This window comes from Homalodisca vitripennis, chromosome 4 (assembly GCF_021130785.1).
Source record: "Homalodisca vitripennis isolate AUS2020 chromosome 4, UT_GWSS_2.1, whole genome shotgun sequence".
In the NCBI taxonomy this organism is placed as follows: Eukaryota; Metazoa; Arthropoda; class Insecta; order Hemiptera; family Cicadellidae; genus Homalodisca; species Homalodisca vitripennis.
Window position 1 is genome coordinate 27,574,557 of NC_060210.1, and position 12,338 is coordinate 27,586,894.

Here is a 12,338-nt window from a genome sequence, read left to right on the forward strand (position 1 = left end):
CCAACATAGCACCAGTTAACATTTTTGAGTATTGTATGAACGATCTTTTAATTTTACTATCTTTGGCTTAATGTTATCAAGAAGTATTTCTCGATTGCTCACCCGATCTAAAAGTATTGAGTTAGAGTGGTTCCTTTTAAGTAAGAGTGAGATACTATTTAAACGCATCAAAAATTTCCTCGGGAGATTTTACTACAGTATATAGACTGAAATTAAATTTTAAAATTTTCAACAATTCAAAAGATACAGTGGGAGGGAGATTGTTCTAATATCTGGCATAGTTACTTTGGATGACAAGTAAAAACACGGTTAAATAACATAAACTTACACATATTCACACAAAATGTTAGTAGATTAAATTAAGACAGTTGTATCCATTTTATTATTTTCTTCCTTTCGGCAGTTTGAAATATGAAATAACTTTATCCTATTTCTATTTATAACATAAACTACTTTACAATTTGTTTTATGCCATATATATATATATATATATATATATATATATATATATATATATATATATATATATATATACTTTAGAACAGTTACTTATAATTTATTTGTTTGGACAGTTCGCATATAATTTTGTCACTTGCCAATGAGGTTTTAATTAGATATACTTTATAGTACTAGATTATGCTTTTATTTTAATAAAATTTAGTATCCAAAATAGGTCTGACGGCTAACCGGTATAGTAATAAGCATTGCAAATAGTTGTAAGGGAAAATCAGCTTTAATTAGCGATAAGGATGTTCAAATCTCCCAAAATATTTAAATACTGATTTATCGATAAGCTTGTATTTAATATTCCAAAACTCTATGTTATCAATTTCGCTGAGATCCGGATCTATGAAGACAGTTTAGTAACGAATTAAAGAGCGTGATAAATTATGCTATTGCAAAACATTAAAAAAAGAATAAAATATTTAAGTATAAAATTTCACCTTAATGATTTTTGTACCTATTACTGCGGTTAATATTTATTATTTTGTATTGTGTAATATCATTTTCCCGAAGCAAAAATTTTAACATTTAGGTTATTAATAAATTGAAAATTGGCTTAAGTGATAAATTGAGAGGCACAGAAAGAGCTGTGCCAACATTCATTCAATGTTAGTATAAAAAAAGTTTATAAGGGTTTATATAAAGCAGAGAGCGTAGAAGATGAGACCAGTCTGCAATGAGCAACTGACCTTGCGGATTGGAAAGCAAGTTGTACAACTTGTGGTGGACTGTGGAAAGAAAACTGGCGGAGGCGGTTTGTCGGTCAGCTAGGGGTCAGATCGAGTCTTGTGACCGTGTTTTGTTCTTGACTTACCTTCTCAGAGAAATTCGCTTACGTTCTAAATTATCGACGAACGCAATATCCTCAACAGGGGTTGATCTTGAAATCATTGCGTTGTCATGAACTGTTATAGTTTGTTTCCCAATGACTCAGATCTCTCATTTGCTGGGGTCGAGTCCCGGCGGATCAAGTACTTTTTATGGTTAAATCTTTATTTAAATTAAATCAGGCTACTGCCGTCTCTACAAATTTAATAAATGTTAAAAAGTAGTTTGACAGGTATTTGATCCTCCGATAATTTTTACTTTGGTTATTCAAACACATATGTGATAGGGACTATCAAATACAAAATAATTGAACCATGAGTGTACACACATATATATATATATATATATATATATATATATATATATATATATATATACCGGGTGAGTTTTTTAAAGTGATCCAATAGCTAACTTTTTAATTACACGACTTAGCACCACACTTGAAATTTGGAACTTGCTCAATTTTAAGTTTCACTCAGGGATACACTTTCAAATTTTTTGAAGATAGCCGCCATTTTCCAATATGGCGGCCAATTTTAAAATCTTTTATGGAACACCCTGTATTTTATGTTGTTTTTAGATTCTAATCGACAAAATAAGACATTTTTGCTTCTGAGAGTTTTTCAATATCTCTAATGATTCAGGAGCTACGTGGACTGGAAGTTTTCATCAGTCCGAAAAAATCCGAAAACTTCCAGTACCACGTAGCTCCTGAACCGTTAGAGATATAGAAAAACTTTGACAAGCAAAAATGTCTTATTTTGTAGAGTAGAATCCAAAAACAACATAAAATACAGGGTGTTCCATAAAATATTTTAAAGTTGGCCGCCATATTGGCAAAAATTATGAAAACTTCCAGCTTCGTAGCTCCTGAACCATTAGAGATATTGAAAAACTCTCAGAAGCAAAAATGTCTTATTTTGTATAGTAGAATCTAAAAACCACATAAAATAAAGGGGATTCCTTTAAAGATTTTAAAGTTGGCTGCCATATTGGAAAATGGCTGCCTTCTTCAAAAAATTTGAAAGTGTATTCCTAAGTGAAACTTAAAATTGAGCAAGTTCCAAATTTAAAGTGTGGTGCTAAGTCGTGTAATTAAAAAGTTAGCTATTGGATCACTTTAAAAAACTCACCCGGTATATATGTATATAGGGTGGTCCACAATTATATAAGAAAAATAAAAAGTTTGAAATATGTATCTCCTCATTGCTGCCTTTGTTCCACTATGCAAAAGTTGGGGCCAATTTGAGAACGTTTAGAGGCCCCTATGATTTGAACGTTCTAGTTTTTAATTTTAATTTGTATAAATTAACTGTTTAAAGGTTACTTTTAAGCAATTCAGCTAACAATTACAACAAACTTCCTTTGAATAGGTTTAATTAGTTACACCAATTTTACCTACTTTATGTTTATCTACTTTTAATTGTGAAGACCCATTATTCTTACACTGGAATGGTAAATTACTCACAGACATTGCGGGGAACTCTGGAAAAGGTGAATGGTCATTCTTGTTACTGGATACGTAGTCAAAAAAACTTATAGGAGTCACAAAGATTAATCCTGGGACTGGACATGAACAAGCTGCAGCTTTCCTAATCACTCTGGAGTCTGGATGATTGGAAACAGATAAAAAATGTACGTGCTTAAGTATTGGACACAACACAGGGTTGAGGTTGTGGCGCATGTGCCATTCTTGAAGAAAGTTTAAATTCTAGCCTTGTATTGACTCCATTTAGACACCATGTACTTGAGATTGTCCTCTCTTCCGTTTTTAGTACTGCTTTTGGAGTTAGTGAGGGCCATGATGTTGCCAAATTTAAGATTTTCAAGAAATACTGGCCTCAGAATGACAAAGTAAACTTTTCCCCCAGTAGTAATGATGTGTTTGAATACAATGACCAAACAAAAAATCTCAGAATATATATGAGGGACTATTATGATGAATAGCATCATCATAATGCATAATCCTTTGGGTCCTCTGCAATAACAGAGGACCAAAATCAATTAAAGCAGCCTAGAGATGACTAACTTAGAGCTTCTTCAGTTGTGTAATGTTTTTCTTACAGATACAAGCTTAGAATCGAAAGTAAATTTCTGGGCTCCAGATGGTTTGCACAATGCACGTTGGATGGCTAAGGCTATTTATTGTCTCAAAATATATTCATTTAAGGATCAGTTTACATTTACAAACAAAAAAAGAGAATCACTGGGGTAAGCTTGTTTGTAGCACTAGTTTTTGTATGACATTGGAACGAGATGCCCAAAGCTAAGAAGGCAGTTATGAATGACGTCCTTCTATTAAAGCAAGTTAAAGCATATCCTAAATGCATCCTTAGGAATGTCGCTTTAGAAGTATTTAAACACCACTAAGGTTTATTCGGAACACTTGATTGGATTAGTACTTTTTGATTCCCGCGTCAGTATCAACACCAAAATTGCTATGGTCAAAAACCTACAGCGCCCAACAAAGCCTAAGGCCCTTAAGAGACAGAGATTAAATCATTTAACCACGAGGGTCCTCTCGAAATATACGTTACACAGCGAACAACGAAAATGTTCGACATCCTACTTAAAAATAGCAAAGAAAAAGAATTTTCTTGCTTTTACAAGGACCCTGTGTTGCGGCCTACTGATCCGAACTTTATGATTTTTAAGAGAAAGCACAGAACATCAAAGTAGTGAATGATTGTGTCGAAAGAGGGATTGCTCTGATTCAAACATTTAATACTTCTATGACAAAAACTGAAGAACATTTTCAACACCTCCTTCAGTTAGTACAACTACACAGAAAAGAGTTTTCAACGGCGAAGAAGGCAACGTTTATGGCTGATAATGTTAGCTGTATTAAAATCGAACGTATTAGAAACTTTACATGTATGGAGATGTATTTATTATTTTAATTAATAACGTTGTTTTTGTACCAAAGTATCAATTTTGTACTAAAAATTCACTTTTATTCTTTAAAGTGTAAAATCATAGGGACCCATAAATATTGACCTATTCACCTAATATCTTATCTGTATTATATGATACGTCTTAAAATATACTTTTAGCCTAAATTTTACATAGATTGAAAGCTAGTAAGAATCATGTAAACATAAATCAGTGTGGAAATAAATGTTTTTTTTTTAATGTGGTGCATTATTCTTTTCACTTTTAACCTAATGGGTTGCTACTGTTAAAAGAATTAATTCGATTGCATTAGGTTTATTTAATGATACAGTGTTTTAATTTTTGTTACTATACACGGATTTCTTCAGGAGTCGGTTTAGTTCTAATGAGATCAGCACTCTGAAATAATTGCGAGCTGCATATAATGTAACAGCAGCTACTGTTCTACTGTTATTTATTAAATGTTATATATTATATTTTAATTTATTAGCACTATTTACTTATGTTCGCTCTTATCAATCTTATAATTTCGTTAGCTAGTTGATTGCTTGTTCCTGTTGCACAGAGAGTTTTTATATTTTTTCCTTTACGTAATTATTTATTATTCTACTTTTGTTGATATCTACCTATACTTTAGTTGTTTTTTTATGTAAAGTACAATTTATTTGAATTAATTTTCTGAGTTGTTTCCATACTTGAGTAATTATTGTTGTTTGTTAATCTTTATTTTTATTTTTTTGTGTTGTTTTGGATATTTATAACTTGTTATATCTTTGGATACTTATTATTTATTATCAAATTTTTGTATACCTATTTTGTTACTTTATGTAGATTTTTCATCTGATTTTATTAATTTTATTTTCCGCTGTATTCTACCATCTATGCTTGTCTTTGTAAATTGGCTGCTACCGTTGGAAATAAATAAATAAACAGCTGATCTGTAACTAGAGTTGTTTTTCAGGGACCCTAGTGAGCTCCAGAAGCCGACAAGTGCCAACAGCGCCGTGGTGAGGTTCTACCGGTACATCCAAGCCGCCCGGGACGGGCAGGAGCTGAAGGATTGCCTCAGGATATACGCGGCCTGCGCCATATCCACAGAGTAGCCGACCAGTGTGTGCGCAGTTATCATCCACCAATTGTAGTACCACCAATCAGTCAGCTACTTGTGTTGAGTGATACTTATTCTCTTAATGTATAAAAGTAGTTCACATGTTATTAGCTGGACGTTGAAATAGATTGTAACAAGGTGCTGTCTATTGTGAAACGCTAAACGAATAAACCAAATTAGCCTGTAGGATGTAAATACTTTGTACAAAGTTGACAATTAACTGATCAAATGTTAAAATATTTGTTAAAGTTAATTAAAGAATACTCAATTTATTACATAGGATATGAATGTTTACGCTAAAGAAATTTTACAAAATTGAAAATTGCAAATATTTTTCGATATTGTCATTACAGTCAATGCAACATATCCATCTTCAGGTAAGGTTGTGCTTTCGTCACAGCTTGGATCATTACTGCCATTAGTGGTCTTGGCCAGTCACGTTCTCTCCCCTCATAAGATAGTGGTGTGCAAGACGTGTGCTTTAGTGATCTGATCCATCATTTACCATCAGAAGAACGCGCTTTCATATATTTAAAATTTATATTTTTAGACCTAGATTATACTGATGGTCCAAATACATTATTGCTGTGTTAGCTACAATATCACTGGGCTTTTAGAGGATTTCAAAAGGATCATTTTATATTATTTACATTTTTACTGAATTTAAGATATTTTGTGCATGAGGTCTTAACAAGTATGCAGAAACCGGGACAGTGTGTGATTAAACACGTTATAAGAGCGCAAGTGAGATAATTTGCTTACAGATTTAAAATTACGTCCTTAACGAACAAAAACATACCAATTTTTGTATTTATTAAAACCGGACAGAGCCTTTTATTATTAGCAAAATTAGATTTAAGGTCAAAATCATGTAACAAAGACAATTCACTTTTATTGTGCTTTCACACTTTTAGACTACTTCGATTGAAAACCATTTCGAATTAGTGTTAATTTAGTTTTCATAATATGAAATTTAAAGGTTTTTTAATTATTATTTTTATGTTTGTGTGCTTTAAATAATTATCGGCTACATCATTTATTTTTAAACTTATATGATATTATTTACATATTTGAAACCCCATCTAGTTTCACACAGAATTTACTAGTCGTTTAGTCTGAATATTGTTTTAATATCTAGAAAACATTTGCTGTAACTTGTTTATTTTTTTTATTTTTTTTAATTTTTTTTAATAATGTGAAAATAATCTTCATTAATGTCTTTGTTTTGTTAAGTCACTAAGATATTTAATCGTCAATAAAACGTTGATTATATTCTTACTTATCCTATTCATTGTAAATAATTATTATACTCGTAGTGTCTTAATTAACAGCAATAGATTTAATAATTTATAAAAATTCTTAGACAATTGATATTTTGTACATCGAGTTTATAAATTATTTACTTATTACTACGTTTTTTGTTTCTCTAAATAATAATTGTAGCTATACGGCTTCTCATATCATAGTATAATTTAAGATTGATAAAATAAGAAATAGTTTAATTACAATTCGTAAAATGTTAGTTTTAGTGTTATTAGTTGCTAATCGTGACGTGTAAATATTGTGTGATTGTATTTATTGTGTGACCTGTTTTTTGTAAAGAGTAATAAAGTGTATAAATACACGTATTATCTTATTATTTTTATGATTCTTATAAATTATTTCAATTTCATTCAACCATTCCTCTTTTACAGCACACCATTTTAACACAAAGTAACTCGTACAAATATTAAATTACTTTTTAAATTCTAATAACCCAATTTCTAAATGTGTATAGTCTAATTCTAAATGCAGACTAAACTCATTTAATTCATTTTCAATCCCGTGAAACTACAAAAAGATTTCACGCTAAAGTTATAATTAGTAATAAAATAATTGAAAATGTATAAAACTATAAAGTATATAATTATAAGTATACAATTTTTGAGTTTAGATATAGAAAAACATAGGAACATTCAGTTATAAAAATTAATATAAATAATGTCATCAGGAATATATTCATTAATTAGACTGAGAAACCTGCGTGAAAAAGAAACTTTAAAGGTTATTTATTTTCGTACAGTCACTCAATAATATCTTTAGAAATTTCACTTTACGGTGCTGCTGCTGTAAATAATCAAAAGCATATTCTAAAATCGCAGAAAAAAGCCATTAGAATAATTTTTAATCTTCAAAATATAACATCCGGTAAGAAATGTTTTAAAGAAAAAATATTATAAAAGTATTTTTACATGGGAAGTATATTTTTTAAACAATTTTGTCAATTAAAAATAAACTTCGGGAACTGGAATTAACAGGATATAATTACAAACATTTCACAGAGAAATCGTAATAACGTAGCAATAAGCCCCCATTCCTTACAAACTTTTAAAAAGAAACCGAAGTGTTTTGGATCAAAACTTTATAACAATCTCCCTATTGAAATTAAGGCAGAGCCTACATTCAATGACTTTAAAATAAAATTGAAATCAACAAAGCTATATATTCCTTTGATTAATTCCTGTGTGATAATTCTGGAGATAGGGTACTCTATAATCAATAGTTTTGTGCCCAAAGTGGTTTTAATTGTAACTGTTTGAATAGTAACGTTTTTAATTTCAACTTTTTTAATTGTAACATTTTAATTGTAACATTTTAATTGTAATAATTTTATTTGAAACTTTCTCCATTTCTTTGTAATATATCTAATTTTTTCTGTATATATTATTTTTCATATAGTATGGACACGAATTAAAATCCTGATGCTTCTCTTGTATATTTGAGTGTATGCTAATTGAATAAAGCTGTTTTGAATTGAAATATAATGAAATCTTCTCATTGTGGTTTGATTTTAAACAACCATTATCACTAATGAAGACATTGTTTACATGTCAGAGGTTTAGACTTAGAAAAACGATAATTTTTTTCTCGCGTTAGTTTTGGAATAATGCATTTAACACCATCAGGCACTTGTTATGGTTAGCTGACATTTATTTAACATTTATTGACATGTTTAAGTATGTCAAGACAAAAAATATTACCTGAGAAGTAAATTACAATTTGTTTTGATCTATATAACTCCACTCCAAAAAACTTCTAAATCCACTTCTACCTCCAAAAAAACTAGCGCGGCTGAGGAAGTATTTCTTTTTCAGGGAAAATTTCTCTATTGATTAAAAAAATCAGGCTGTTTGATTATACAAGGCAAATTGCTTTTCAGCCTCTGGGTTGTTACAATTAGAGTTTTTATTTATACACATTTACACCAACAATGCAACAAAAAACTAATAATTTTACTCATATTTTAATATAAGTAGGTATTCATTAGCTTCCTCGTAAATTCTTAATATCAATTTAATACACTTTAAAATGACATACATAAGATTTAATACTAACTTAATGTATTAGTAACATAACATTATAATTAGTAAAGAATTATTATATATTTATAGATAATTATTCATTAGAGAGCCTATAATTCTTTATTACTCAGATAGTAGCATGTTTATGTTTTTAAAAGTATTGAAGATTAATTAATTTCATATTTAGTTTCACTACTTTAGGCGAGTCACAAGACGACCCCTGGCCTCCTAACATACCGGTAATTTTTAAGGCGCTAGACGCCTTTATATATACCCTAACAGTACTCATGTGCACTAATGTTGCAAACGTTACTTGTGGGTTCAGACTTATAAGGATTACAGGTTTTTATTGAAATTATTTAGTTTTTGTTAATCCTAACAGAACTAATGTCCTCTGGCTCTTTAAAATGGGTGTAACTATAAATAACATTTACTATGCAACGGGATTTAAAATTAAATTTTCAAAATAAACTAAACGCTGTGTTTAAATACGACTTTTTGTAGGTTAAAAGTAATTGGTCTTAAACTAAACAGAAAATCCATTTAATAACAAATCTATGTAATAATCCGGTATAATGTTTAAAATAACCCTCTTTTCAGTCATCTATAACTGCGTTGTTATTATATCCTATTTTCTTTGCTATTTATCCAGGACTACGGATTGTTTTATTTGGTGTTCTTTAGTTTTTTCGAATTCTTTTTACAGTCTTATCGGACATGTTACAATAATTAACTTGTCAACCTGCTCAGTTGTCTTTGGCAAAGTACAAAATAACGATTTCTCCGCGCTTTTTATCGCAACACACTTCAAACACTTCTCTCCCACCATTACGTATCGTAGCACCAGACGTTCGCACAGTAGTAATTACTAAGGAAACAACTAATGTATGAGCATTAGAAAATTAAACATATCACCGTAACGAAAAAACGTGTATTAAGTAATGCAACTTAACAATCCTAACATGTACAAACATACTCTCTTATATCAAATAAAGGTTGTTGCTTATAAATGGTTTATTTTATCATTTGGATATTTATAATAGTTAGTTTAATATTTAATGGTTTATTGTTCACCATTTGGAGTAAATAACTGCATACCGTTTCAATGTTGTTCTTTAGTGTTATAATATATTACAAATTACAAAATATATTACTATAAAATAATCTGTGCGTGCTTTTGACATCAGTGCCTTCAAACTCAAATGATCCCACTAAAATACACAGCTGTAACGTGTGTTGAGCCAGGGGCAATATCGTGACTCGCATACAGTAAATTGTTCTAACCACTAACCATCATACACCGTAAGTGTTATAACCTTAGCAGTATGCTAAACAATGCTATGGAAATCATTGCAGAGAAAAGTGTCAGGTAGAAACACTACCGCACAGCCAGGTCAGTTTTGCAGAGGCCGATCAGTACTCCATGTCAAAATAAGTCTTGGACCTGCAGTCCCACAACCGATTGGATTATAATCTCCGGAAGAAACCGGTTATTGACCCAAGTAGACTTTTTAGACATATGTATGTATATATTTTCTCACATGCAACACTACTACCGCAGCAATAATACATTATACCGGAAGTAAATTAAAATAGCCAAGTTTTAGTCGCTTTTAATAAAAACAAACTTTTTAGCCCTATTTGCCTATATATTTCCTTGATACTACGGGTAACAATACAAAAGTTTTTACGACATCGAAATATATTCATTTGATCCAGAAGTGTTCTGCGAAAAAACTGAAAATGAGAACCAGACGCAACTATTTTTTTAATGAACAACTCAAAACCACCTACCAGCCTGTTGATCATGAACACTAAAATGTATAAACTAGATACTTCTGATTCCAAACTATCGTATTAAATTATAACATTGGCCTAAAATAATTCAGTTATTACTGAAAATGTTGGAGCTATTAAACTATTATAGATTGTTGGAGAGAAATTTAGCTATTTCATTGATACTTTACTCATTAAAACTATTTCTCTTTTCGACTTCAGGATCCCAAAACATTGCTTTATCTTATAGTATAATTGTTCTGTAATCGATCAAAAGTTTTTAATATCTTTCAGTAACCATTGTCTTCAGATGTATTTATTAGCCATTTAAAAAGGATATACCTGACGTACCTGTTGTTTAATACGAATTCGAGTACGAAGCCGCAAGTTACTGCTAACTATTGATTAATAGACGATACACTAATCCAAACTGGTTTCATGCCACTTTAAAAGCAACTTATCCAACAGATGAATAATTATTAAATAATTACAGTAATACAATTTTAGACTTATCTTCTTTATTTGTTTTCCCATAATTTGACCATGCTAACAAGGTCTTTCGCACTTTGTTATTCCAACACCTTCTTATGCAGCATATACAATCTGAGATTCAATCCTGTACCAGCGTTCTCAAGGTGGTTTTCACTGCAATATGTTGTGATATTAAGATGGTTGCTTGATTGATTGATTCACGTCATTAATTCATTAATGATTGTTTCTCACAGTGGATTAGAAAATATGGCCACTGAACAACTATATGTCCTAGACATCATAGACCATCTGTGAGGTTAGTGATAATCATATTTCAGAAACCTTAATGAATAAAAATTCTCCTTGTCGCTTAACATTTTCAGATTCTAGGTATCGGAAATTTTATTGCGTATTTTATCATAATTAGTTTCACTAACAGGGTTGAGGCTTCAAGGTATTTATCCAATCATCTGTACTACACCTTACTCTAGCTTATTAGTTCTAACTCCTCCTTGCCAAGATAAATATATTTTTTTGCATATATTATTGCATACATATCTTATTGCACGAAAATTCAGTAAAGCTTCACAAGAACTCATGAATACATTTGTAAGAAATACCCGTCCACATAGCCCGATCTTCACAAAACCTAGTCAATTTCACTACATGAGAGAGTTTCTATGTTTTTCATAAGATTCAAAGAAATCGAAAATCCAATTTGTATATCTCTCATTGAGCATCGAAGATGTTCCCACAAGGGTGAGTTTCCATAATATGATCCCTCCAAGTCTCACTAAGATTAGATCAGTTTCTAAAAGTCAAAGTTAAAGCTAACATCTCCTTAAGTTCTACCACGTCTTAAACTATTAGATAGAAAATGGAGACCATAAAAATAGAAAACCAATTATATGAGAGTTGTTGTGAGGACTAAATATCGCTTCATATATTTTTAAAAAATCTCAAAATAAACATTGGACATTTGAAAATACGCAAAATTTTGACGAAATAATTTTTTTCCACACAGTTTCAAGCTATTTTCCTTTAATCATGAAAGAGTCAGGATCACAAACTTTAGATCTGTACAGCAGTTTTTATGAATGTTTTCTTTACAACCTTTTTTACTACACTCATTCTTAGTTCTTTTCCTCATTCTAACGTTGTTTGGATCGTCGTTAACAATCACAAGAAGCACATCGATTCTAAAACGGGTTATCCTGACAAGTATTCTGTAAATCCGAACTAAAATCTTCTTTCTTAAACACAACCTATAACCTATTTCTGCTCGAGTAAAAAATGTTGTGACGGAAACAAAAATCAGCACCTCAAAAAGTTAGTACGTAATTAGAACAGGAAAACATTACCTTCAGAAAATCTTACCTGAGTGCAGTTCAAAAACAGGAGGAAAAATAAAAACCATA

General features: G+C 30.6%; 1 protein-coding gene across 1 annotated transcript in view; it reads left to right on the forward strand.

The window, feature by feature from the left end:
* The window catches only part of LOC124359076, a 59,141-nt gene extending 52,665 nt beyond the window's left edge, over positions 1-6,476 (forward strand). Inside the window, 1 exon segment of the mRNA XM_046811495.1 lies at positions 5,186-6,476. Coding sequence (XP_046667451.1) covers positions 5,186-5,327 — 142 coding nt within the window. The 3' untranslated portion in view covers positions 5,328-6,476.
* Positions 6,477-12,338: the final 5,862 nt, after the last annotated feature.